A 27,555-nucleotide genomic window follows, 5' to 3' on the forward strand; every position below is an offset into this window, starting at 1 on the left:
AACTTTGCTGACTTGTTTGTCTGTGCTATCTTTCTGCTTGGTAAAAAGATCTTCTTGTTTGAGGCGGGTTTATCCTTTGCTCTAAGCCATAAAAACCCCTTCTAACTAACACACCCTTTGCCTCCTTGGTTAGCCAGTAAGACTGGCTCAGCAATTCTTCTCTTCCATATCAAAACTTGCTTCCATCTCTATATTCCTTCATCAGACTCCACATTTAAAAATCTTTCTGCCAGGCATACATATCTGTGAGACTTTCTTGTCAAACTCTCATCCTTCCCAACACACTTCCACAGGGCAGGAGCCGGGCAGGAGGAGCCGCGGCCGGCCCGGCCCCGGATGGACGCGCTGTCCCGCCCCGCCGCCGCGCTCCTCCCTTCCGCCGGGATATGGCGCAGGAGCTGCGGGGCATGGACGGCGACGTGGAGGACGGCGAGCTCTCGGGCTCCGACTCGGACATGCCCGGCGCCGGCTCCCCTGGACAGGTGAGGGCGGGCAGCGGCCGGAGCGCCGGGCCGGGGAGCGCCGGGCCGGGGGGCTGCGGGGCGGGAAGGCCGCGGAGGCCGCGCCTCAGGGGGTTTTGCCGGCGTGGGGCGCTCGTTCCTGAGCCCGTGGCTTCTCCCGGGGCTTGGTGGCCTCTCCAGGAGCTGCTGGCTTGGCTGTCGCTGTGTTGGTGGCTGTCCCCGCGTTGGTGGCTGTCCCTCCCAGTACCGCCGGGGCCTCCCCGCGTGGTGCGCGGGAACAATGGGCGCAGCGGCGACCGTGAGGGCGAGCGGCCGGGTGACCGCGCAGCAGAGCCCCGAGAGCTGCCGGCTGCCAGCACCAGCACCCCGCGGCTCTCCGTGTCTGGGTAGAGAGGCCAGCGCTGTCCCCGTGTCTCTCTGTGTCCACTTATGTCCCCTCCCTCCGAAGTCCCCAGCCCAGCAAGGAGCTGGAGCTGCTGCAGCCAGGCCACAGGAGGCTCCAGCATGGGCACAGGCATGGAGCAGCTCTGCTGGCAGCAAAGGCTGCCACAGCTGCCATTGCTCACCTGGGCAGGAGAAGCTTTGGCCTGAGCTCAGGGTGGCCTTGCGGGGCCTCAAGGGGCTGCAGCAAAGATGGACACAGACAATTGCCAAGGGCTGCGGGGACAGCAGCCAGGGAATGGCTGCCAGTGCCAGAGGGCAGGGCTGGCTGGGATCTTGGCAATGAGGAATTGTTCCCTGGCAGGGTGGGCAGGCCCTGGCACAGGGTGCCCAGAACAGCTGGGGCTGCCCCTGCATCCCTGGCAGTGCCCAAGGCCAGGCTGCACACTGGCACAGTGGGAGGTGTCCCTGCCATGGCTGGGGTGACACTGAATGGGATTTAAGGTCCCTTCCCACCCAAACCCGTCTGTGATTCTCAGAGGATATGAGAAACTTATTCTGTGAGGAATTTGTAATGAGAGTATGAGGTATTCACAGACCAAGCAGTGTACAGACCAAGGAAGATTTCAAAGATCAGTGTGTGACACTGTATGTGTAACGAGTTTTATTTTCTCCAGTAATTTTGATCTTTGCAGTATAGTTCTGAGAAATGAAGCGCAAAAGAAGTTTTTTACAGAAATGTTCAGTCTTTTAGTATTTATACTGTGTTTGGGGTTTTTGCATTACACTTGAAGTTAAAAGTTTGTGTTTCATAATGTGGTAAGTTGAATACTTCCCTTTTCTGTGTGGAGAAAAGAAACAGCACCATGTCGATGAAAACAGTAAGACTAAAGAAAAAATTTTCATTTCACCTGAATGTGAAGGAAGAGACCTTATTTTTAAAGATAATGGGACAGCATATATGATAGGAAATCAGTCACAGAATAACTGGAATTAGGAGTAAAAACATTTCTTCAGTATTTGTATATCAGTGGAATGATTTTTTTGTGTGTGGGGGGGGTATTCTAATTCATTAGACATAGTTAATCCATGGTGTCTTGTTGGTTTAAAGGAGGGAAAATGGGTGGTTCTTTTAAGGTGATTCTGCTGTCCCCAAGCTGATCATGTGCTGTCCTGACTGAGCCAGGATCACAGTACACTCTTGGTCTGAGCACCGTCCCAGTTTTGTGGGTTTGGTTTTGGGGTTTATTTTTGGTCATTTGGTCTTCACACTTGAAACTGCAGAAAGATTATTAACTTCTCTGATGTTACACAAAGCTCCGGCAGGTTGCTGTGTTGTTCTGGTATTTTCCTGTTCTTAGAGCCTGCTGTGCATCTTGCCCAGTTCGTGCATATTTACCACTTTTCCACTTCTGTAATAATTTTTGCTCAGCAAAGGTTGCCCTAAGAGGAAGAGCACCTCCTGACATTTTTCTGTGTCAGCCATGCTCTACTTCATGCTCATACACTCAAAATGCAGGAGTTCCAAAGGTGCTGTGGCCCAGGAGATGCTCATGGAGATCTGCATGGGCACAAGGACCAGAATTATGTATTTTAGCTAATCAACGACTTGATAGCTCTTCTAATTTTCATTAATAATGGGTTTCAATTTGCTTTTTAATTGCAGAAGCTGCACGCTGGCAGTGATTCCTGCAGGCCCTTCCAGAGCAGCCTGTCATCCTGTGCTCCCAGTGTTCCTTACAGGACCACCAAGAGCCTGGACTCCAGCGAGGAGAGCTGCTCCGACTCCGACGACGACAGCTGCCTGTGGAAGAGAAAGAGGCAGAAATGCTTCAACTTCTCCCCTGCCAAACCTGAGCCCTTCCAGCTCAGCCAGAGCCACCAAAAACAGACTGCTGTGCGCGGGAAGAAGGTCAACAACATCTGGGGCGCCGTGCTCCAGGAGCAGAACCAGGATGCGGTGGCGACTGAGCTTGGGATTCTGGGCATGGACGGTTCAATTGACAGGAGCAGGCAGTCTGAGACTTACAACTACCTGCTGGCTAAAAAGCTGATGAAGGAGGCCCAGCAGAAGGAGGCAGAGACTTTGGACAAGGAGCTGGATGAATACATGCACGATGACAAGAAGACATGTCCAGCAGAGGAGGAGAACGGGCAGGGCTTCCTCAAACGGAAGCGGCCTGTGAAAGACAGACTGGGGGAAAGGCAGGAGATGAAATACAAGGGAAGGTATGAGATCACAGAGGAAGATTCAGAGGAAAAAGTGGCAGATGAAATTGCTTATCGGTGAGTTTAATAATAGTGCATCTTCACTAAGCATTGGTGGTTGCTAGAAAGAAGTGGGGGGAAAGTTCCCCTGCTGCTAAATGAGGTGTCAAACCAGATTGATGCCTCAGGTTTTAGCTTTTATATTTTTCAGATTCTGTACTGCTTTAGTGTGTTCTTCTGAGCCTCATATTATGGGATGGTGAGCTCTCTGCACAGAGCAGGGAGACAAAACAATTCCTGCTCCAGCCGGGCACCAAGGACAAATGATCCAAATCTCAGCCCCAAGAGCACAAACAACGTGGGCTGGAGAGAGAAAAACAAGGATGAGTCTTCATGGACTAAAGCTGTAATTGGACAATCGCCTCTAATGTGCAAATGGAGCAGAGCTTATAAAAGTGAGAGACCCCATGACTGGTTGTCCATTTTTGTGACCATTTTGGGTTCACCTGGGGTGTGGCCCTGGCTGGGCTCTTGTGCTGCCCAAGGTGGATCCATGGAGGCCTTTTAATAAATCCCTACTTTATTCTTTAGTTCTGTCTAGACTCTCTTCTAGGTCAGCCTTTTCAAGGCATAAAGATGACAAAACGCATTTCCAGAATCCTGGGATAAAAATGCATCACTGTGGCTGGTGATCTTGCAGAAACATCCCAAAAATACTGCCTGTTTCTTCGAATTTCTATGTTTTTATTTACAGAGCCACTAGGGTAGTTTGTTGTTTGGGAACAGGGCAAGGAAAAATAGTGCTTCTCGTTATACAGATTTAGTAGTGGCTTCTTTTGGGAAATACCCAGTGGTTGTTTTTAGTTTGACACTAATGCACACATGCTGTGGTCACCACAAAAATCTGTTCTAAACCTTTGAAACTGTAGATAACTTGGACAGTGCAGTGTTTTGGATGGAGTTAAACTGCCACACTCCTCTTTAAGTGGTGCAAGGAAAGAAAATTATGTTAAATGGGAAACAAGGCTTAGAAGACTTACTGGCACTTAGCTTGGCATTTAAATAAAACTTGAGTTTGTTGGTCATGGATGTTTTTACACGTGGTATTACTTCATAATCTGGTAATACTACAGCAATTGGTTATTAATGCTGCTAATAGTTCTGGGTACTTCCTCATTTGTTAATTTGAAAAGTTTAAACATATTTCTTGCAATAAACTCATTTTTGTTTTATTAAGCTTCATTGAAATAGACCAAAATTTTTCTTCTGCAAATAGAAAATTAGAATTGTTCTAATTGTAGCGGCAGTGGCACTGAGCTGTATCAGTAGGGTTCTGGTTGTAGTGTATAATTTTTTTGTTGTTTTGTTTGCTTTTTATAGACTATCATAGATCAGTCAATAAACCGATTTCTTCTTTTTTATGTAGGTTTGACTGAAATGGCACATGATACAGGGGAGCTTTTATACTTCCTGTTTTCTCCAGTTGCTGCTTTAACTGTAAAAAGTTAATATTAACTGTTAAATGCACAAGAAGCTTTTATATTTTGATTTCAGAGGTTTATGCAGGTCTTTGCAGTTTCGTATTTGGTTTGATATTTCACACACCAATAGAAGGAAAATAACCATTCAAGGCATTTTCATTGAAACAAGCTTTCAAAATGCATGCTTCAGGGAAAAAAAATGCTTCAGAAGCTCAGTATTTTGAAATCTGATTCAGTAAACCATTTAAACACATTTGAACGCATAGACTCTTCAGCACAAAATGAATTATTCATTGTGGAACTTCCACTCTCAGTTATACTCAAGGAATTATCCTGACAATAAATGTTCCTCTTTTTTTTCCCCCCTCTCTGTTCAGACTTTGTGAGCCAAAGAAAGACTTAATTGCTCGAGTAGTGAAAATAATTGGGAAGAGAAAAGCCATCGAGCTGCTGATGGAAACAGCTGAAGTAGAGCAGAATGGTGGACTGTTCATCGTGGTAAGGAAAATGTCATCCTGTGGGTTTGCCAGGGATGGGCAACTGCTCTTTTCTTGCAGAATTTTCACACAAGTCTCTCATGCTGGACTTGTTCTCCTGGAGTTTTATGGCCTTCCCTTGCTGTGAGACTCCCCTAATAAATATAAAAAAATAATCTGTGTAACCCCTAAAAAATGATCTGTGTAACCTTCCAGCAGGATAACTCCCAAAAGGAAAATTGTTAGCTTTATTAGGGAACCACTGGCTTGTGTACCAGCAGAGCAAAACTGAGCACTGATTTCTGTTAAAAATAACGTTAAAAAACCCTCTATTCCTTGGTTAGATTGTACATTTTTGGTCTGTTATTGTTCTTGTTAAATAATGATCCTCAGTGCAAAAAACTCAGTGGGTGAGGAAAAAGTGGGTGAGAATGAGGAATTGCTTTCACTTGATTACAATTTTTAAGTACCATCACCTGGAAGTAGAGAGTAGGCAAAAAACAAGTAGGGGAACACAATCTAAAATAAAAAAAAAACCCAAATAAATTAAAAAAACAAAACCCTCCTTCAAAGAAGAAAAGGCATCAAATTCCAGCTAGCTAGTTGTGTTAGAAGCATTCTGTTGTCTTGAAATTAAAAAGTGTTTAACAGAGGAGATGAAGAGACATAGCTGCTGGTGGCAGAGGTTGCTCTGGGAGCAGATCAGGGTACACTCTTTGAAAGAAGGCAGATCACAAAAGGCACCATGAAATGCAAGTGATAAAAAAATGTTCACATGTGCTGTTTCAAAAGCCTACTTAAAACCTGACCATCCCTCTTCTTGGAATTTTTAGATTATAAGTACATTATTTATCAGAAAAGTATCACACTTTGCACCAGTATCATCCAGTTTTTACTGGAGTAACAGTAGTGTTTTGTATACTGCAAATTTTAATTGAATAATAATAATAATAATTAGCACTTGTAATTTACAGAGGTTTCAAAGCTGAGTCCCTTCCATGCACTGCTGTTGGTGCACTGAAAACTTCTGGGTCAAACGTGGTGGGGTGGAATTTTAAAGTACAGGTTGTGTTTCCTGTCCTTTCAACAGAAATGCAAAATCCTGCAGAATTTTGAAAGTTGTAGCATTTCTGAGCACAGAAAATTATAAAAAAATTATAAAAAAAAAGGGATGAACATAATTTTGTTAGATTTGTTTTAGACATTTTATTGAGCTTATGTGTTAGGAATGCTCTTAGTGTTTAAACTAGTGCATAACTTGTTGCAGAGAGCTGTGAGAGTAGTTAAGATATTATTTGTATTTTGTTTCTTCTCTGCCAAAATCAGGTTTAGTGTGTAGTTTTAACAACTGAATATTATATTCTAAGGGAATTCTTTTTGTAACTTCATTATTTTCCTGTCCAGATTTAGCAGGCTGATTGTTGACCTTCATATGACTAATTCAGTCACAAATAAGAAACAGCCAAGGTTATTTTCATTTGGTATTTGACACACCAGAACTTAAATTGGCTTTATTTTGCCTCAACACTGAGTGTTGCCTTAGAGGCTATTTTTTTTCCTAACACTTAGCATTAAGCTTGCTATTCCTAATTTCCTCTCTCCCTGTTAAGAATGGCACCAGGAGAAGAACACCTGGGGGTGTTTATTTAAACCTGCTGAAGAACACACCGAGCATCAAAGAAGAAAAAATCAAGGTAAAAATGTCAGGAGTTCAAATGTACATTCTCATTTGGGTTTTTTCTTCCTACTAGAAATGTCATGACTGAAAGTCTCTAACTTCTAACAAATGTAACTGTGTATTCCATTAAAACCAGGCTTTCACATTCAAAAGACAGGCAAAAGACAAAAGACCTACCCAAAAATTATTGAATTGCCATTAACTCTAAGCAGAGAGAACTCACTTTTGCGTGTTGGCAGTCACAAAAACCTCTTGAGGAATATGAGGTTGTATAGTCTGGCAGAGGTAAATGTTAGATTTTCCTGGTTTGTTGATTTGTATTCTTCACAGCAAAGCTGTCCACATTGTGTTTCTCCCCTTGGAGCTTTGTGTCATTGTGCATGGATTGAATGCAGGTCTCCCAGTAGAATATTTTTGTCCTGTATAGCTCCAGCTATGGCACCAGGCAGAATTTCTCATTAAAGCAGCTGATGGTCTGCATCTAATCTGAATTGCTCACTGGGCTCATCTGTGGTGCTCTTTAAATCAGTTTTGTAAGCTTGTAAATATTATTTCTCTGAGATCTTTTAACTTAGTGAAGAAAATACCAACTTTTTTTTGATGTCATATGCTACTTTATTAAAAAAGTTTTCATTGGAGTTTTTATTTTGCTTATAGGTGGGTACAGGTAATTCTGTAAATCCTTCTAGATTCTGGTACTGGGAATTGAGAAGAAAGTCAACTTTGTGTCAACATTGAGATTGTTTGAAGAAAAAAAAGAGGAAAATAAAACTCCAACATCCTTTCATAGCTTGCAGTGGTCAGAAAAAATTTTTAAAAGTTGCAAGGCTGATCACTTTACACTATTAGAAAGTAAATTTTCTGTTCTATTCCTCTTTGTTAAGTGCAGTCTTTTCTCATGGTTCTGCTCTCAATAACAAGTAGCTTAGTTAAATATTGACAGTATTTGTAGTATTTTCTTTTTATTACTTCACTTTTTTTTTTTTAAGGAAATACCAGTAAAATGAATATGTAATAATGTTTTGTTGTTTACTTGTTTTCTTTCAAGGAAATATTCTATCTGGAAAACCAGAAGGAGTATGAAAACAAGAAAGCTGCCAAGAAGAGGAGGATACAAGTTCTGGGGAAGAAGATGAAGAAGGCCATCAAGGGGCTTAACCTGCAGGAATATGATGATGCATCTCGTGAGACTTTTGCCAGTGACACAAACGAGGCTCTGGCTTCCCTGGAGGACCTGCAGGAAGGGCACCACGAGGCAAAGATGGAACCTGAGGATACTATTGAAATTGATAATGCTCACGATTTGGAGATCTTTTAGTCACTAAATATTCTTGATAGCAGAGTCTCTATAAAAACATGTTAAATGAGCCTTTCTTGTAATCCCGTGGCTTCTTGTTTTCAGAGCATGGGGAATACTTGATGCTGAAGAACAGGAGGTAATTCTTAGCTAAATTTAACAGCATGAAAGACTTTTAATTGTCCTGTTACTTGTTTGCTGAGTCCTCAGAGACTGTTAAGATTTTTCTAGATAAGAGCCCTACGTCACCTTAGGAAGTGTTTTTAGTCACATGTTAGTTTTAGGAGTTAAGGCTATGTTTTAACCAAATACTTCTCTTTTAATTTGCTGAAGTACACAAAGTCATCAGGTGAGCAATGCTCTTTACTGCAGATGAACAGAAAAAACAGAATAATTTTAGTCTTAATATAGATGATCATATAGTCTTAATGTGGCAGTGTATTGACAAAAACAGTATTTATAGGATTAAGACCTGTAAAAACAGATTGGTTTGTGAAATAATTTGAGTGGTCAGTGACCTTTGAATAATGACCTTGAGCAATGTATGCTTCAGAATTCTGCATTATTTTTAATCTTTTATTCCAATAGTGACTTGAGCTTCCAATCTGTTCTGTCTAAACATTTTCTGTTATTAGACACACACCTAAGTTCCACAGATCTCTTTGTTTGCAGACAAATGTAACTGAAAGCCTTCAGAGTAGTGAGATTTTACTGAGTTTTGTTCCCTCCAAGGGTCTGTAGATTGTACATGCAGATATAAACCTTTTACCTTGCAGTTCTTGTTTCTGTCCTCCTGTGTGCAGTGAGATAATGTGCAGCTTGCAGAAGATCTGGAGTTTTTCTGTGCTGACTCTTGCAGGGGATATTTTTTTTTTATTATTATTTACTTGATGCCGGAGACTGTTGTGTAGTTTGTTAGTTCAGCTGAAAACAATTTTTATGTTGAGTATTGTTTTTAATATAGCCGAAGAACATGTGCAGCACTGATATCTATGTCTAAAGTATTTTGTCACTAATAAGTTGTGGCTTTTTTTGTGAGTAGACACTATTCAGCCCAATTTTTGCCCATAAATTTTGTTCACTTTTGAGTCCTTGAGTTTTAGAAGGAAGGTGTGTCACTAAAACGCATAATCTGTTTATAAGATTGAACAATTCAGTACTGCCAAGAGCTGGCATTTGAAGGATTGCAGCATTTGAAGGAACATTTCTTACACATAACAGCACATTCCATTACCTGCCTTACTAAACCTGGGTTTTGACTTTTCTGCTTTTATCTGTTCACACGTCAGAGCTCCTAATTGTTAAAAAGTTAATCAGATGTGCAGCATGCCTTTGCTGGTAGTAGTTGCTCGTGCTGAAGTAACAAAAATTCTTATTTTTTCATTAATTTTCCTAACCAGTGATGGTCAGAGTAAACTGGTAACTCCTGTATGGGAAACAGAATTTTGTGCTGTTTAATTGCTTTGGGACTGTACCATTTCATCCTGGTTTTGGGAACTGCTTGGGGATATGTCTTAACTCTTTTCTGGATAGAATCAGCAAATTGTAACACTGGTTTAAGCAACTTTTTTATCATTATGTAATTTGCACTGTGTATTTTTTTAATGTTAATATTTCTAACGTTGATTTCCCAGGCAAGGGGTACTGAAATGGTGTGTAAAGTGTTGTCTTTAACAAAAGGGTGATCAGGGCATTAAGCAATTGGAGAGGGCAGTGAGGATGGGGAGGGGTCTGGAGAGGGGGCCTAGGGTCTGAGGGCACTTTGAGGGTCTGTTCAGCTGGAGGAGACTGAGGGGAAACTCATTGGGGTCTTCAAAGTCTTCAGGAGGGGAAGAGGAGGGGCAGGCACTGATCTTTTCACTCTGCTGACCAGTGACAGGACCTGAAGCCTGAAGCTGGTCAGGGTTTTCAGGTTTAGTTTGGGTGTCAGGAAAAGGTTCTTCCCCCAGAGTGTGGTTGGGCACTGGAAGAGGTTTCCCAGGGCAGTGGTAACAACACCAAACCTGACAGAGTTCAGGGAGTGTTTGGACACTGCTCTGGTCAGGCACAGGGTGGGATTGTTGGGGTCAGGAGCTGGACTGGATGGTCCCTTCCAATTCAGTAGATTCCATGGTGCAGTCACTGTTACCACTACTACATCTGCAGTTTATTTTCATGAGAATGCTATATTGTTGTCAATAAGAACTACTTTGAAGGAACATCAGGTTCCAGGACAGATAGAGAGCAGGAGGTCTTTTCCATGTGCCTCTGAAGAAGAAAAACAGATACTTTTATAACAACCTTTATTTAATCTTCTAGTTTAATGCTTATCAAGATGTGTCCAAGAGACACATCCAAGTGGCGTGATCAGATAAGACTGTACTGCAGGCATTTCTCAGGAGAGAGCCTCCAGCCCAGCCATGGTATATTCCTCAGATCCATGGCACTTTTCCATACCTGATTCCCACTCTTTCCATGACTGTTAGAATCATTCCACAGTGGAGTCCTTCCAAAAGCCAAGCCAGTTCAGAATGATGAGTAGCCAGGCTTGGTCCACCAGCAGTCTTGTGTTTGGTATCAAACAGGTTGCATTAAACAGCACCAGTTTCTGTGTGGTGCTGCAGTTGAGACAGAATTGCTCTCTCAGCTCCTAATTAATCACCTTCAGTCTTCCTGGGCTGATCCCTGCACAGGGACCTTGTTTTTTGTCTGGGAGCAGATCTGTGTAGATTTTGGTAGCTGATGTTCTGCAGGCAAAAATGCAAGCAACATTTGGGTTGGGGTTTGAGCTCTTCAGGTTTCTCTGATGAGCACAAGGTTGAGGCATTATTTTTTCTGGAAATAAAGACTCTGTACTGCTGGTATAGACATCACCCTCCATCCCATAAACTATACCAGCATAATGAGCCATCTCTGTTATACCCAAAGAAGATGCTGAAAAAATGAGGGAAATGTGCTTTGGTCTGAAAACACAAAGCTTGTTTATAACCAAAGACCTTTTCCTACCTTGCATCCAAAATTCCAGTGATTTTTGGTACGACTGGAAAAAATAGTTTATTAATGATTCAGTTTAACTGTGGATCTTGAAAGGATCATTTGAAGTATAATTGCAATTTTACAGATTCTCCTTCCCCTTCCAATTAGGTGATCTCATTAAGATGTTCTTGTGCTCTCTGGGCTTATTAACTGCTGTTCACCAAAATTCTCAACCAAGCATGGAATGACACAGTTCAGGGTATAAAGGTGATGGGAAAAGGAGATGATTGTATTAATTATGACATTTTGAATTTCTTGTATTTTTTCAGAGTAAAGATGAAGTCATAGACTGAGTAATAAAGACAGTTCTTGAGGGTTTTTTTTTTAAATTGGAGTTTTTATCAGTCATAAAACTTTAGTATGACAATGTTCATTATTTATCCCCTTAACTCAGACCATCCTATGACTCAGGCAAGTCTGTCACAGGCAATATTTTTAAAAAATACAGTCATTTCAATGTACAGAGGAGAATTTATGGCTCCAGTGCATAGAGGCTTACTTGGTGCCCTGCTCCTGCAGCATCTCAGAGATCCAAGCCTTTTTCTGAACCACTCTGGGGCTTCAGTGGATCTGGGAATATCCATCCACTCTTGGAGCTTTGGCATCACAATTTCCTCAAGGGATTCCAGGAATGTGGCAGAGACAACGAGTGCAATTTCCTGGCACCACCTTCTGGATTCAGCAGGCAGCTGGAAAACATGAGGCAACCTTTGCAACAGCTGTGACCTCTTGGTGATTCTGCACCTCATGCATCTCACCTTACTCGTGACCTGCCAGACCTAAGAATTTCTTGCAGGATTTCTTCTTTTATTTAAAAATTACAGATTTGAAGGTTTCTTGTCTCCCCATCTGCAATGCTGATGGACGCCACTTTTTCAGAGCTCTGAGAGGAACACTCAGCTGTGATACATTTAATATTGCCCAGCCAAATGCATTTCTAGAATCACAAACATCTGGACCTAAATACTGACAAAAATGAGGAATGTGTATCTGAAGGGAGCCTCTACACACAATATAGCTATTCTAGACACCTCTCTTGTTGTTTGGGTTCTTATGTCTTTTTTTGTTTGACCAGAAAGATTTATTTAGTTATTTAAAGAAACAAAAAAACCAAACCAACAATTTTGTATCATTAAATACATAGAGAAAAAAATCTTTATTTTGTAAACTTTTCCCCAAAATAGAATGCTTTATTAATTGAAAACTTACTAGTGACTCAGTATATCAGCATTGTTGTTTAAGACATAATCCCTTTGAAAGGTATTTGCACGTTTCTGCGGAAGTTGCACTTTTTTAGTTTGCCATCTGAATTTTTCATTGTTCTATTGCTGATTAATGGTGTTTGGGTTTTGGTTTTTTCCCCCAATGGACAGTACAGCTATTTACAGTCATTCTTTTACATTTGATGTTTAGTTACCACTGATGAGTTTTGTACTGATACCATTTCAGCCACTAAGATATCTTTATTCAACAAGCAGAACTGGAGGAAATACATCCTGGAAGACCATTCTGTCTTGGAGCCCCAGGAGAGACCTTGCCATGGAGATGAAAGAAATACCTCAAAAAAAAAATTTGAGAAGTTTTAATTAATATCCTCACTCATTCCCATTTCCAGATGTTGGGCAACTGTGATTGCTTTTCCATTTGGAAAACTCATGAGCTGCTTTTTCCTCTTAGAAAACAAACTGGGACAGAATAGTATGTAATGTTTAAAAGGCATACAAAACTGCACCAAACTGTTGTGTGGACTGCTTTCTTTATAAAGAAAAATAATTTTAAAACCCCACCAATTTGCTGTTATGTTGACACGCTTTCCTTTGTAAAGAATATGACAACCTAAAATATTTAGTACTCAGGGGTTTGGTGGAAAATCAGAATGTCTGTGTAGATGTACAGGAGCTATGTAGTCTTATTTTTCCCTAAGTAGTATCAAATCTAAAAAACAAGTTGCATTTACATTTACTTAGGAAAATATATAAAATTTATCTTGGACTTTGTTGCTCCTCCGTTAAGAACCTCTGTCATGGTGGATGAAGATCTATGGTTGACACAACCTTCTTTTCTACAGAATTTACTTACAATACTATTTCCATGCTTTAAGAACAGGTACCACCTTCTGGTGAACCTTATTTAATATATCAGCATTATTTGGTTTTTATTTTTCATCTTATTCCTCTGAGCTGTTTTGTGCAAACTGCCTGGTTTCTTACCCAGATACTCCCCAGTGAAAGGCACTGAAGATGAGTTTCTGTGCCAGAACATCCCCACTACCTCTCAAAGGACTGGAGCTTTTTGCAGGCTTGGATGTCCCAATTAAGCCAAAAGAATGTAGAGCAGATGAATTCCTGAGCACCACAGCTGGAAAGTGCAAAAAGCTGCAGTTTGAAGAATGATGGAATGAAAAGATCAGGGAGCAAAGCAGGTAAAGAAGGGTCTGGTCGTCAGGATTCCTTACCTTGAAGATTTATTTTCCTGGGTTTTGCCTGCCCTGACTGACTGCCTGAGCTCTCAGGAACACCCTGCTGAGCAGCCAGCTCTGGCAGTGACCTTCACCAGGAGTTTCCTGTAGATAGGTCCAGAAGCATTTATGGGATAAGCTCTATGCCAAGGGCCCTGGCCCCTCGGGACACCACTTCCTCTCCTCTCTCCCTTCCTCCCTGCTGCAGGTTTGTTTACTCCCTTCACAAATGAAAAGAGGGAGTGAGATGTGAACCTGCTGCAATTTTCTCAGCACAGCAACCCCTGCAGAGAATGGAGGGGTGTGTGCATGTCAGACAAGACATAAGATAATTCTTAGAGTCATCTCAGCTGTTATATGAGAAGTTAAACAGATGAGATTAAAGCAGGCATGAAAGAGGTTGTTCATGTAATTAACACATCACTCTGCTGCTATCTACAAAACCAAAGTCCCTGTCCAAGAGATAGCTAAGAGAGAAATCAACAGGTCCCTCCAGCAAGCCCTTTAAAAATGGGGAATTAGAATAGAAATAGAAATAACAGAAATAGAAAGAAATAGAAATAGAAATAGAAATAGAAATAGAAATAGAAATAGAAATAGAAATAGAAATAGAAATAGAAATAGAAATAGAAATAGAAATAGAAATAGAAATATTCCTATGAAAATCATCTAGTTCAACTGCCTGACCATTCCAGAGCTGAGAAAATTTAAAATCTTTTATTAAGGCTATTGTCCAGATAATTTGTTTTAAGGCAGGGTATCCATCACCTCTGTAGGAATTCTGTTCCTGAGCCTCCTCTGAAACAGCTCTGAGCCATTCCCACCCATCCTGTCACTGGATCCCAGGGAGTTCTGTACTCCCCCTCCACATCCCCTCCTCAGGAAGCCTCGGAGAACCACGAGGCCATCCCTCCAAGCAGGACAAACCCAAATTCCTCAGCTGTTCTTCATGGGACATGGAACTCTGGATGCATTCCAGTACCTTAATATGCTGCTTAAACTGTGCCCAGCACTACACACAGAAAACCCCACAATGCTCCTTTGGACTTTTGGGAGTGTTTAAGAGCTGCCAGTTTTATGTAGGGAAATTTAAGCCTCCCAGCAGTGAACAGGAATTTATAACGATGCTAAACCACCTCTGTGAAATTACTTGATTTCAGATATAAAGTAATAAAATAATTAGGATGGTTTTATTTTTAAGAGGAAATGAGAAGTAATTTCACTTGAGATATTTCACCCCTACTCAGGGCACGGGAAGAGGGTTTTAAGAGCAACATGTCAGAAAGTGTCACCTGTAATTTCCCTAATCCTTGCAAAGGGATTTCTGCATGCCCACAACTCCCTCCAAAATATTTCTTTTTAGCTCTGTGATTGTCCATAATTCCTCTTCCCCACGGAAGTACAGCAGAGCATTTGCCCCAGTTGTCTCTAAGGATGATCAGACTTCACGAGCAGCATGCAGACCCCTGGGCTATCCTAAATATTTCAAGGCTATCAGAGCAATGGTTTCTACACTGTTTATTGTGCAGTATTTTGGAGAAAGAGAGTTAGACCTTCCAGGAGGTGGAACTCAGCCTCACCTGGGAGTGAGCTTCCTCCCCATTACTGGAAAAAAGGGAAATTTTTGAAAATTGGAAATTTTTCAGAGATAGTTCAGGAGAACTGAGAGAAATTGGCTGAAAAGACAAATAGGAAAGAGTTATGTTCAGTGACTGGTGGTTCAAGCTGAAGATGTGGGAATGGCACCAAACTGAGCAGTTGCACCCCTGAAGGAAATCCTGTGCAGGTGCTGGATAATGTCTGTGAATCAGGAATGTGAGGGGAGGAAATCTGGTGTGCGCTGGGAGGACAGGCTCCCCCAGAGGAAGAGTAAATGAAGGAAACAGCAGTTTGAGAAGTTAAGGAGGTGTTATCAGCAGGATCTGGAGCCAAACTCAGCAAGCCCCATCATCTTAAGTCCTAAAATCCAAATGAAGGCACCCACCATATCCTTGCCTCAGCATGGGCAGGAAAAATAATTTTATTTGTACATATTTATTTAGTTATATCAAAAACTAATTTTAAAAAATTCTGACAAAGTGTGCCCTCTCTGCCTTCCTCTAAGTGTCGCTCCTGCCCAAGCATTCCCTAGAGGAGGACAGGCACTAAAATAGCTTTTTGTCAAAAGGAGCTGGCTGTGGGGTTGTTTGTGCTGCTTGAATGTGCTTATCAGAGACCAACAGTAGTTACTCTTAAGAATAATGATAATAAAAATGATAACACGTTACCACTGCTTTCTGTTTCCAAGCCACTTTGAAGGTAGTTTTATTATGTTTGTCTGTAGAGCTACAGTTGTCACCTTTATAGCTCAGCCAGGTAATTACAAAGAATTACCAGGGGAGGAGGAAGGAATAATGAATTTTCTATCCTAAAGCATGCAAACACTACTTCCAAGTGAAAAAGTTTATAGCAAATAAATCAACTGATTATTAAAGGAAAATATTAATTAGATTTTTTGTGAGTAGGATAGTCCTTTTCTACTTGGACTTGGCAGTTGATTCAGAGTGAAGCATGAAGTTTATCATGCCGGCTGGATAAAAAAATAAATTACTTCCTTATTCTTTCTTGGTTATTTCTATACCCTATATTTCTCCAGCAAAATATCCTTCCTTATTGGTACACGCAAGAGGAAGTGGTATTTTGACAGGGCACATTTAGGGGAAATCACAGGCAAGAAAAATTAGTTACATCCTGAAAAGAAAGGCAGGGCAGAAATAAACAGATTTTGTTGCTTTAAGTCTTTATCCCAGAACTTTGGAGATGACATCTTGCAAGTCCACTATTGCCTATCTGCATGCATATTTTCAGAACTAAGTAATCTCTGCAAGATGTTCAAGCAATCTTTGGCACGAGGCCTGAAATAATTATTCAGATATCTTTAAACTTTGGAACCAGCAGAGTACTGTTTGAGCCTTCGAGAAGTCTGGGAGATGATGAACAGATTCTCAGAGTTCTAGAAAGCACAGGAGTTTTCTTTTGTAGCCAGCACATCAGAATCTTAGCTATTACCTTGTTTGCATTACATTACTTTCTTTGTAATATAGGAAGTGCATCATCCTTTAAAAGCACTGTTGTCAAAAGTTGTTTTTCCCACTCACAGGCTACTACAAGGCAGAGCACCTCTCATTCATGAGATAAGGTTTCTGTCTGCTAATTCCAAAGTGGTCTTTTATCAGGAAGAATATTAGCTCAAGGTCTTTTTGGTGCCCTTGGCAGCATTTAACATTGTTTGCCATTTCAACAGTGCCCAAGAGAAGCATAAAGTGTTCACTTTTGCAAATGGGTACAGAATCAAATAAGAGCCTTCTGTGAAATCCTGTCCTCTGCTGAGCAGAGCAGATCACATTAAAGTTGGCATGGATGAGCAGTCATGTATCCCTGGGTGGAATTTGGCCCTTTGTGAGATGCCATTTGGAATTAATACCTAAATCTCTTAAACCATGAGGAACTAAGCTTCAGGATTCCAAAAATTCTTCATATGCAAGGCAGCCAATTATCAGTGTAAAATAATTTTATGTATTACTGTAAAATAGTTTTACAATGATGCAATTTTAAAAATATGGCCCTGTCGAAAATTAACAGAAGGCCTGAAACTTACAAAGGTGCGACTTAACAATATTGATCCTCCTCTCATCCTCCTTAGAGAAATTTCTAAAGGTAGTGTGATTTTAAATGTGGTTTCTTGCAGTTTAAGCAAGAAGCACTGTAGTGATCAAGAAGCACATGTGCCCTCAATGCCCTCAGTGCAAAAATGAAGCTGATTTTGGGAAATTGCTGCAAACATTGTCCATCTGGCGACAGCTAAGGCCAAAATTCGCAATGAGACGCTCATAGATCATGGAAAATCATATATTTGGAGCCTTATCTGACAGAAAAAAAATGAAATAAAATAAAGGAGCATGAATCTACAAGTATACCTATAGAGCTGAAAATAGTTGCAGGTAAAAAAATAATAAAATAACAAAATTATTCTTGTTATAGAAAAAATAATCCTATCTTTAGTCCGTGCTTTGTTAATTTAGTAGCTGAGGGGACTGCTAAAGTTTTCCCCTCCCATCCCCACCACAGTAATTGTGGTCCTCAAGCTGAGAGATCAGATTTTGTGGTGTTGGACCTTAGTTTATCTCACCTTAATTCCTTAATTCATGCTGAGGCAGTGAGCTGATCTTTCAGAGAACTTGCTAGCTGAATATTAGAGGCAAACACAGCACATTACTTTAGCCACTGAAGCCAAGTGGAAATAAAAAACTTTTAATTTTCTGTAGTTAATTCCAGGGTGCTCTTGCACCATTTGTAACAGATGTAGGAGAACTTCAAGAAGTGTTGTTCTATCAGCAAATTTATTCTGTTAAAGGCAGTTATTAATGAAAATTATAGGGTGAAATCAGTTTTGCTGAAGTAGCCAGGATCTGTACAATAAAGCTGTGCACCCTGGTATAGATCCTTCTTTCTGAATAATTAATCTTGCACATACCTGTGCACTGAAAAATGCTTATAATGATGTTACTGGTAATTTAAAAGCTAAGAACCTGCCAGTAATGTGCATTTCCCTTCAGAAGTAAGAAGCAGCATGGCAAAATTAAATAGAACCATAGCTAAAAAGTAGTAAAAAATAAAATCATAAAAAAATAAAACCTCTTAAACTTGCAGAACTGAAATTCTCCTCTACTTGTGGATACAATGCTGTATTCATAAAGCCCAGAACTAGAAACTTATAACCAAATACACATTGAAACTTCCTTCTCAAGTTTTGGCAAATCTTTACATTTGTTCTCAAAGGATTTTTTTTCTGAAATGACTATTTTAGTGCTTGTACAGTTTTCTGGGGATCCACAGTCCCACCTAACCTAGGGCCACAAATAGCTGGGCTGTGAAAAGACACTGCTATGGCAGTTTTGAAATTGTAATGTTTTTCCTCTGCCAAACGAGATTTTGGACAGTTCGACAGATACAGCTAAAGCAACACTTAAAATGAAGAGTTTTCAACTATCAACGTCAGCAGGCTGAGCAAGTCTCCTTTATTCCGAATCTTCAGAGAACTCATAAAAAACACACACTGAATTTCCACTGGAGAGATACTGTAAGGCAGTCTTAAATATCTAAGAAATGAAGTTTTCTTCTGGGCTTAGGAGGAAGACTCGCCTTAATTGCACTGAAATTGCTTTGTGGCTTACAATATTTTCCTTATGTCAGTCCTCTGCATCAGAAATCCCTTGACAGGTTGAAGTCATCAAAGTTCCTAACTCTGAAACAACATTCACAAGGCTTCTTCAGGAACGTGACTTTTAAAGAACAACTCTGCAGCCAAGATGCCAAACTTTCAAATCATAATTAGTACGTTGCTAACTCATTTAACAAAACCGTAAGGCCTTTGTACGCCCCTGTGTCCTCAAAGTATGAAAACTGGTATTTCCAATGCCTGCAACACCCCTAGAACAAACTCTGACACTCCTTATCTTTGCAGCCATGTAGAAGAGGCTATTGGAATGAAACTAAATATAAGGGCATGCCTGGACCAGAAATCTGCTGCATGTTTATTGTATTTAATTTGCACTGCACCCACAGCAACTCCTGTAGGAGCAGACAGACTGTCCACATTCTAAGATTATAGTGTTTTCATGGTCTCAAAAAGCAGCCTAGCCTACCCCAGCTCATTCCAACAGCTCTGCAGGTGGGGTCTCACCTGAGCAGGGCAGAGGGGCAGAATCCTCCCCTCCCCTGCTGCCCACACTGGGGGATCAGTCCAAGGCACGTTTGGCCTTTTGGGCTGCCAAATAAATAATTTGTGTTACCTCTGTAAATAGAGTTGGTTTGCCAGCCTGAGTCCTGTGAGGCTCAATGACACCTGTGTGATGCTTTAGACGTAAATTGCTGACCAGCCCTGGGGCTGGGGTTGGACCGTCTCCTCTCTGAGAAGGATTCAGGAAGCCTGGAGGTAATTTTTGCTACTCATGACACTGCAGGTGTGTTGCCCTGATTTTTTCAGATTTTCTAAGCCTTCTGATGTTTACATTCTTGTAGAAAATTTTCTCACACAATTTCTGTAATTAACTTACTGTTTCACATTCTTTTATGGAGGAGAAATTTGATGACTGTTGGTTTGTCCAGTGTCATTGGAGAGGTGACGCTTTCACCGTCCAATCCACTGTCTCTTTTAGAAAACTATAAATGTTGGAATCAGAAAATAAACTTTCGTTTTTCTTCACCTTGAGAGCAGCGGTGTGTGCGCTGGTGTTGTTTCGTGTCCTACAGTGACACAGGTGGGTGTCTGATAAAGAAGGTTGTGGCTTTGATCCCTGTATGCGCCATTCACTTAAAAGCAGGATTCTGACAATGCTTCTGCATCCCTTTCAACTCAGAATTCGGTGCTTTCTGTGAAACCTTGTCCGAAGCTCCCACCCAGGTGCAGTGGCAGCAGCACAGCACCCACAGGGAGCGTCCTGGTCTGTGCTGCTTCCTTGGGCTCCGCAGGATCCGGGCAGTCCGAGCTGCCAGGCGAGACATGGTGGGATGGAGGTGCACCTCCAGGGGCGGGAGGGCTGTGACCCAAAGAAACAGAGCCCAGATCAGCCTCCGTGTTTGCAGAGCCGCCCTCAGCCCTCGCTCCGCACTCGGCTGCAGATCGGAGCCGGCTTCTCCTCAGCCGGGCCCCTCGGTTCGGTGCGGCCATCCCCGGGCTCGGAACTCCGTCAGCTCCCCCGGCTCTGCCCGCAGCTCCCCGGCTCTGCCCTCGCCCCTCGGCGGGCCTGGTCCCGGCGACCACCACCACCACCACCACCACCCGCAGCAGCCCGGGCGCGGCGCTGGCCCAGGTGCCCGCCGAGCCCGGCTGTGAGGGCAGGAGGGGCAGGGGGAGCCCCAGGCCCTGCCCAGTGCGTCCCCTGGGCCTGGGGGGACGGAGCCCGGCTGCCCAAGAGGGACCCCGGGAATGGCCTCACCAGCGAACCCGAGCCTCTCACATGGGCCCGAGGGCCCTGCAGGTACCCGGGGCTCTGTTCAGCCCTCCTCCCGTCCCTCGGCAGCCCAGAGAGCTCAGGGGCACGGGCACGTCCCAGAGGCCTCAGCCGGCCAGAGCAGTCCGTGCTGCCGGAGCTCCCCTGCCCCCGCCGCTGGCCGGAGACCTTCCCCTGCTCGGTGGGACAGGGCAGAGGGGCTCCGGACATGGCAGAAGGGTTCTGGACATGGCAGAGGGGCTCCAGACGGGGCAGAGGGGCTCTGGACAGGGCAGATGGGCTCTGGACAGGGCAGAGGGGCTCCGGACAGGGCAGATGGGCTCCGGACCTGGCAGAAGGGTTCTGGACAGGGCAGAGGGGCTCCGGACCTGGCAGAGGGGCTCCGGACGGGGCAGAGGAGCTCCGGACGGGGCAGAGGAGCTCCGGACATGACAGAGGGGCTCCGGACAGGGCAGAGGGGCTCCGGACGGGGCAGAGGGGCTCCGGACCTGGCAGAGGGGCTCCGGACATGGCAGAGGGGCTCCGGACCTGGCAGAAGGGTTCTGGACAGGGCAGAGGGGCTCCGGACAGGGCAGAGGGGCTCCGGACGGGGCAGAGGGGCTCCGGACCTGGCAGAGGGGCTCCGGACATGGCAGAGGGGCTCCGGACAGGGCAGAGGGGCTCCAGACCTGGCAGAAGGGTTCTGGACAGGGCAGAGGGGCTCCGGACAGGGCAGAGGGGCTCCGGACGGGGCAGAGGGGCTCCGGACCTGGCAGAGGGGCTCCGGACATGGCAGAGGGGCTCCGGACAGGGCAGAGGGGCTCCGGAGCCCTCGGGGGTTGTGCTGTCCAGGGCAGGACCGAGGGCACGGCTCTGCGGCTGCAGCAGGGCAGTGGGAGCAGAGGGAAGGGGCAGCCCTGGCCCAGCCTGGCCCTGGGGCTCATCCCCACCGAGCACCCGCCGATCCCCCCCGGCTGCCCCAGGAGCTCCGGCTCCTTCCACGTGAGGAGCTCTGCAGCAGCCGGGAGCGCTTCCCTGGAGAGCTGCGGCCCAGCAGAGGCTGGGAGACGGCGACAGGGCCCAGGGAAGGAGGGCTCGGGGCTTTGCTCCGGGCCGGTCCCGCCCTTACGGATCCCGGCTGCGCTGTGCTCCCACCCAAGTGTCTGGGGCTCTCTTGGGGACAGGGACTGAGGATCAAAGCCCTGACCTCCCACACCGGTGGGAACAGCGGGGAAGCCTCTGGGGACACCGGTGTTCAGCCTCTGTGGCCGGGGGCTGCTGCCAGGCCCTGGGCAGGTGCTGGAAATGGCCGTGCCAGCTTCTCTACCCCTGCTCGATCTGCAGGGACCGTTCTCTTGGGCTGGGCTGGGACAACACTGCCAGCAGCCCTTGCCCCAACACCTGGGACCACCAGGAGGTGTCAGTCCTCTCTCCTGAACCCCCACCCCATGCCCCCATGCATCCTTCTGGCATGTGTGAAAGGAAGCTTCTATTCTGTGAGAAGCTCCAAGACTGGCTCCAGGCAGGGAGGGTGTTTGGAGCAGTCACCCCAACTCCTGACTCCAGCTCAGGCCAAGCCGGCTCCTTCCCCGTGGCCACAGGGCCCGGCTGCCAGCACAGCTGCCCTGACACTGCCCTGCCCAACATCTCAGCTCTCTCCAACAGCATCATGAGGCCCCCGAGCAGCAGGGAGAGCAGACCACTGCTCTCAAGGCTTTGTACTGCAGAGTGGACTCCTCTTTCTCATGGTGAGAGGCCAGCAAGCGGACAGGACCCCAGCAGTGAGATCCCAGCAGAGCGAGGCTGCCTGCACTGTGCAGCTCCTGGTTCCCAGCACCACCTTTGGGGTCACTGAGGCTTCTCCTGCTGACTCACAGCCAAGGCGATGAGGTGTCCTCCTCCTTAGTGTGGAAGAGCCCTTTGTGCCCAAGCTGGATGTGCAGGACCTTCTCCAGAGTCTGAGGTGTGAAGAACATCCACTCCCACAGTCTGAGGCTGTCCCTGCTAAGGGATGTCCTGCACCATTCCTTGGGTCTGGCAGCCAGAGAGCCTCAGGATCCCTCTGCCCACAGGGAACAAGCCCTTGGGGCTGTTGGGGCTGATCGCTCTTATTTTCTGCCTCAAAGGTCAAAATTCTGTGGGCCAGTTTCCTGGGGTACTCGTGAGCCAGCATTACAGGCAGGGCACCCAGGCTCTCCCCAGCTGACACTGCATCGGTGTGCTCCAGGTTTTCTTGGCTGCTGTCCACAATTTCTGGGACCTGGAAGGGCCACAGATGAGGGTGGTGCAGCCTCTGGAGCGCAGCCTTGTCCTCAGCTGCCCTTGCCATCCCTGTCTGATGGTGTAAGGTGGTTTCAGGTGTACCTGGGCTTGGGAGACAGGCTGGGCTCATGGGCCCTGCAGACACCCAGGGCTTGCTGGTGGGCATGACTGGAGCTGTGCTGGGACACCAGAGGGTCCCCTGCTCAGGGACAGCAGGAATCCTCCAGGGACAGCCCTGCCCTGTTTAGATTGTGCTGGGTGGGAGCTCTCTGTGGGGGTGACACAGGTGACACTGCAGCACAGGGACACAAGGCCAGCCCCGTGTCCAGTGACCCCATGCAGGCAGCAGGGTGGGGAGAGGTGTGTGTGTAAACTGTCAGGGTTCCCTAAACCCTCTGGGTTCACCCCACAGCCATCCACTCTCCAAGACCTGCTGGAGAATGTTGGCTTTCCACCCCTACTACTATTTTTGGGTGTGCAAACATAACAAAAATAGTTGTGCTTAGTAATTATTTAGTAGTTGATAATGACAATCTTCCAGATGTGGGTGAGTGGAAATGAGATATTTTCACTCCAGAAAGCGCTAAATTATTTTCTAGAGGAGCAGCTGTGGAAGTTAAAACCCTCCAGAGCCCCAAACTCTCTATATCTCTGTGAAAACAGAAGAGAGGCTCCCTGACTGGCAGGCAAGCAGTATGTGTGAAAGACAATCAGGCTGCTAAAATCTGGTTTTCTGAAATTCTGTGTGCTACACTTGCCCAGAGATGTGGAGCACATCATCTTCACAAGCCCTCACCTTAACTCAGAGAATGTGGGAAACTCACCATGCCTGCTGTTACCTGTCACATGCCAGATTAGACTTAGGGCAAGTGTTTAATTTTCTTTAAGATGTTTAATTTTGCACTGACTCACACAACAGGTTTGCTTTTCTCCCCTGCCTCTAAGGGGTCAAGGATCTGTTAAGACTTTGAGTTGTGATTAATCTGACAAGTTCATATAACTAGCCTTTGAAAACAAAGCTGACAGTTTCATAAAACTAATTACAAAGTCTCAGAAGATGGCAATAATTGATGTCTTCCCTAACCATGCACTTACAATGTGAATTAAAGTTGTCCTGTCACATGACCAGCCACAGCAACACACTCTCATGTACTAGTAGGGTTAATACCTCTGTAACTTCATGGCAAAAACCTTTTTTTAACCAAAAACTAGTACTTCTCTATAAGCATTAGCCATCTGTGCTAACAACTGGGTTCTTCAGCAAGGAGATTCTGCATTTACACTAGCCTGTTCTGGAGAAATGCAACTTTTCCAGTTTTGCATGGTCTTTTTTAAAGTGAGCCTAACCTGACCTTCATGTGGCACTGTGCGATTACGAGTTTCTGCTTCTCCTTTACCTTCCACAGCTTCTCCCCCTCTCTCTCTCTCTCTCTCTCTCAGTGTTTTGCAATCACTGTGGGGAGTGATTCCAACCACAACTAACAGCCATATCACTGCTTCTCCCCTGTGGGTAGCTCTGCAGTGCGGGTATAAAACTCCCTGGGCCGTTCTCCAAACGCCCACCCCATGTGTTTATCTTTTCAAACACATATCCCTGCATGGCTCAGCATCTGCCTAGGCAAGGCAAGCTGGAGGGTGGTGGTTTAGATGATGATTTAGATGATGAAAATCAGAGCAGGGCAGTTCTTGTGATGGTTCTTTCTGCTTCTGTTTCTCCTGCTCTGCTTGCCCTGCCTCAGCACTCCTTGATCTTCCAGACTGTCACAGGCAAACGTTGTGTGTCCGTGTCCCAAATGTGTTTATTCATCTTATTTTGGCTTTTCCTGGAGAAAGGGACGCTGCAGAACACTAAACAAAGTTTTCTAAGAAAGTTTTCATTGTGAAAGATTCAGCAGAAATTAAAAACAGGCTTTCCATTCTACCTGAAACACCAGTTTAAAAAGTTGCAGATTTTTTTTTAAACGTCATTTGTTTGTTTTCATTTCATTTAGCTCAAACAATATTGATAGCTCTCTTTGAATCCTGGTAAGACACAGTGCTAAATTAATATTTTAAAGTGGTTTTTTTAGGAAAGGGTTCAAGTTCTGCACGAGGGAACCTACAAAGTGCAGTGTAGTCATACTTAAGTTATTGCTATACAGAGCAGCAATAAGAATTTGCACAGGGACCATGCAGCAGTCACAGTTATCATTTTCACATTGCTGAAGCCAAAAACCAGGGAGGAGTATTACTATTACACCATGTGCTTATGTGAGGAGTCTCCAGATTTTGCTCTCTTTCTAAACAGCTGCAGACACCCCCGTGCTCTCTCCTCCTGCCATGGCTGTTACAGAAAAAAAAAATTCTATTCATTTTTTTGTTGTTTTGCTTGGTTTCTTGAAAGCCCAGACTGAAGCAAATTCTCTTTCTGACTTTTCTTTAGCAGATATTCCCCAGGTGGAAACAAACAAATGGTATTTTCTCATAAGTACTCAGGTTAGGTGATATAAACTTTAATATTTTTATATTGTTCTTCTTTAGGAGAACAATATCTGAATCACTGAGGTAACCCTCAGACTATGGATACATATGCAGAATGTATTCACTGTGTCAACTTTAAAAGTAAATATGGTATAAATACAAATTATTATATATACATATAAAATCTGTTTAGCAATACAAAGTTGGCAACAGCAAAAATTGGCTCATTTACTAGGAATTACAGGATCTCTGCAAATTTCCCAAAACTTAAATCGGTGTACAGAGAAAACCTTTGCTACTAAATGGTGCATGTTGGAAGGCTTTTGTTTTGTAAAAATGTCTCAGATATTGAAATGCTTTCCACATTTTGAAGAGGTGAGTTCAAGAGGTGCAGTCTGTTGGATCTGTAAGTTGTGTACAAGCCCCATATACACAATTTATGCTGACTGCAAAAAAAAAAAAATTAAAATTAATAAATTGCAGCTGCAGTGGCATTTTGAACCTGTGTGGCAAGTACTTGTGATGTATTTTAGAGGTGTGTTTTAGAGGCAGGGCTGAGTCACACGGGTAAACCACATTCCTTTTTTTTTTGTTTGTTTGGAGCTGCCCTGAGTAGAGAGGAACAGTGCTGATATTCAGTTTCATCAGCCCAGGCACAGTGTGAAGACCCATCATTTACTCATTTCCCTTTTCAGACTAATCCGGCAGGAAAAATTCAATCACACAAGCACCAGAAAGAAATCTCAGATATAAAGAAAATTGCGGGGAAATCTGACAGCAGCAATGATTACTTATTTCTTTATGGAAGCTAGTCTTGCTGTTTAAACAAACACAAGTTTATAATTTTTTTGAATAATGAGATATTAATAGACTCAACTATTATAATTTTATGTGCATAGGAAGTGCTACATCTTTTTTTTTTTATTAGGTGGAAGCAGCAACCTGAAAACACAGACTGGTGAAAAATAAGCATGGAATAGGCAAGATCAACATTTAGTTTTTCCACTGGGTAAATACAACAAGAAGACTGATCTGGCCAGCTGCTTCCACTACAATATTTGTTTCCATTAATACTTTTTTATAGTATTAGCCAATCTTGTCTGCTAAATAAGCACGATTTATTTTAATCTCATGTGGTAGACCAGGAAGCTAAAATGCAGTGATTTCAACAACAAAAAGGAAAATCTTGTGGCTTCTGAGGGGGAAAGGAAGGCCTCCTTACAAATAGTTTGGATTTTTAATACATTCTTTTGATTTGGGAGGTGAAATAGAACACATCACACCCATACCTCCGTCAGGAGAGAAAAGTGCTTTGCTTCAGGCAGACAAATGTAGTGGGGTGGGGAAGGGATGATACCACAATTTTTTATAACAAACTGAAAACTCCTTGATTTCAAACCAAGCACCAAACTAAATTCTGGAAGTAGACAGAACCAAAGCCAGCACTAAACACCTGCAGAGGGCTCAGTTTGTCCAACAATAAAACCTCCCAAACTTTGTCTCTTGTACTGCCTGTGAACACAGATCCTTTCACAGCAGTGCCAGCTGCAGTGTAAAATTACCCTGGGTTATAATCCTACTGTGCTGACAATTTTATGTTCCAGCAGGTGCTGTAGAATTTTTTTACCAGCTGCTATCACTCTTGTACCCCAGCTTTTCTATTTTTCCAGTGGAAAAGGAGGAAATTCTAGTAAATGGCAGGGAAGGAAAAACCAGAGATAAACCAGGTTTGTGTCAGCGAAGGCACCATGTGGGAAAAGCAGGACCTCCCACCTATGACTTAATTACTGTAGCTATATACACCCCTGTGACTGGAATATATTCTTTTTGCAGTTTGAAGGGCTGACACCTAGCAGTGAAAATTTTCAAAAGGATTCCCGTTTTTCCTGAAGAATTAATGTTCAACCTGAAAGTGAGTGCCTCTCACTGGCAGCAAAACTTCAGGGAGCCACACTGACATCAGCCAAGGAAAACGAAAATGGAGACTCCAAAGTTGGGCTGACTCCACCTGAGGAATTGCATTCCGAGTCCTGAAACTTGCAGAATCTTGGAATCAGTTAGATGGGAAATGAGCTCTGAGATCATCAAGCCCAGCCCGTGACTGAACACCACCTTGTCACCCAGACCATGGCACTGAGCGCCACTTCCAGTCTTTCCTTAAACACCTCCCTGGACAGCTCCTTCTGCCCTCTCATCCTGTAGCTGGGAGATCCCTGGATACCAAATTCCTTCAAAGCAGCCCCACACTGGGTGCTCATGCAGCAGCAGGAGCCAACGTTGTGCTTTAAACCACAGCGAGCAGCCTGTGGGTGAGGGAGACATAAATTCTGGGTAGGAAACATTTGGCACAGCAAAAGTCCTTATTTATGAGGGGTTTATAGCTGCAGCTGGGCACAGCCCAGGGGTG

The 27,555-nt window shown here is 44.1% G+C and overlaps 1 protein-coding gene across 1 annotated transcript; it reads left to right on the forward strand.

Moving 5' to 3' along the window:
* Positions 1 to 352: 352 nt before the first annotated feature.
* On the forward strand, positions 353 to 9,628 carry PHAX (phosphorylated adaptor for RNA export). Its single transcript, XM_030969121.1, has 5 exons — positions 353 to 482; positions 2,509 to 3,128; positions 4,909 to 5,029; positions 6,618 to 6,701; positions 7,734 to 9,628. The coding sequence occupies exons 1-5, from the start codon at positions 387 to 389 to the stop codon at positions 8,001 to 8,003; spliced, it is 1,191 nt and encodes a 396-aa protein (XP_030824981.1). The 5' UTR covers positions 353 to 386; the 3' UTR covers positions 8,004 to 9,628.
* Positions 9,629 to 27,555: the final 17,927 nt, after the last annotated feature.

Source organism: Camarhynchus parvulus, chromosome Z (genome assembly GCF_901933205.1).
Source record: "Camarhynchus parvulus chromosome Z, STF_HiC, whole genome shotgun sequence".
NCBI classification, from domain to species: Eukaryota; Metazoa; Chordata; class Aves; order Passeriformes; family Thraupidae; genus Camarhynchus; species Camarhynchus parvulus.

Bases quoted from the DNA above. Each gene is read 5' to 3' on its own strand.
- PHAX (XM_030969121.1), top strand. From the start codon at position 387: ATGGCGCAGGAGCTGCGGGGCATGGACGGCGACGTGGAGGACGGCGAG. The intron at 483-2,508 runs GTGAGGGCGGGC...TTTTAATTGCAG, and splicing joins GCGCCGGCTCCCCTGGACAG to AAGCTGCACGCTGGCAGTGA. The intron at 3,129-4,908 runs GTGAGTTTAATA...CTCTCTGTTCAG, and splicing joins GCAGATGAAATTGCTTATCG to ACTTTGTGAGCCAAAGAAAG.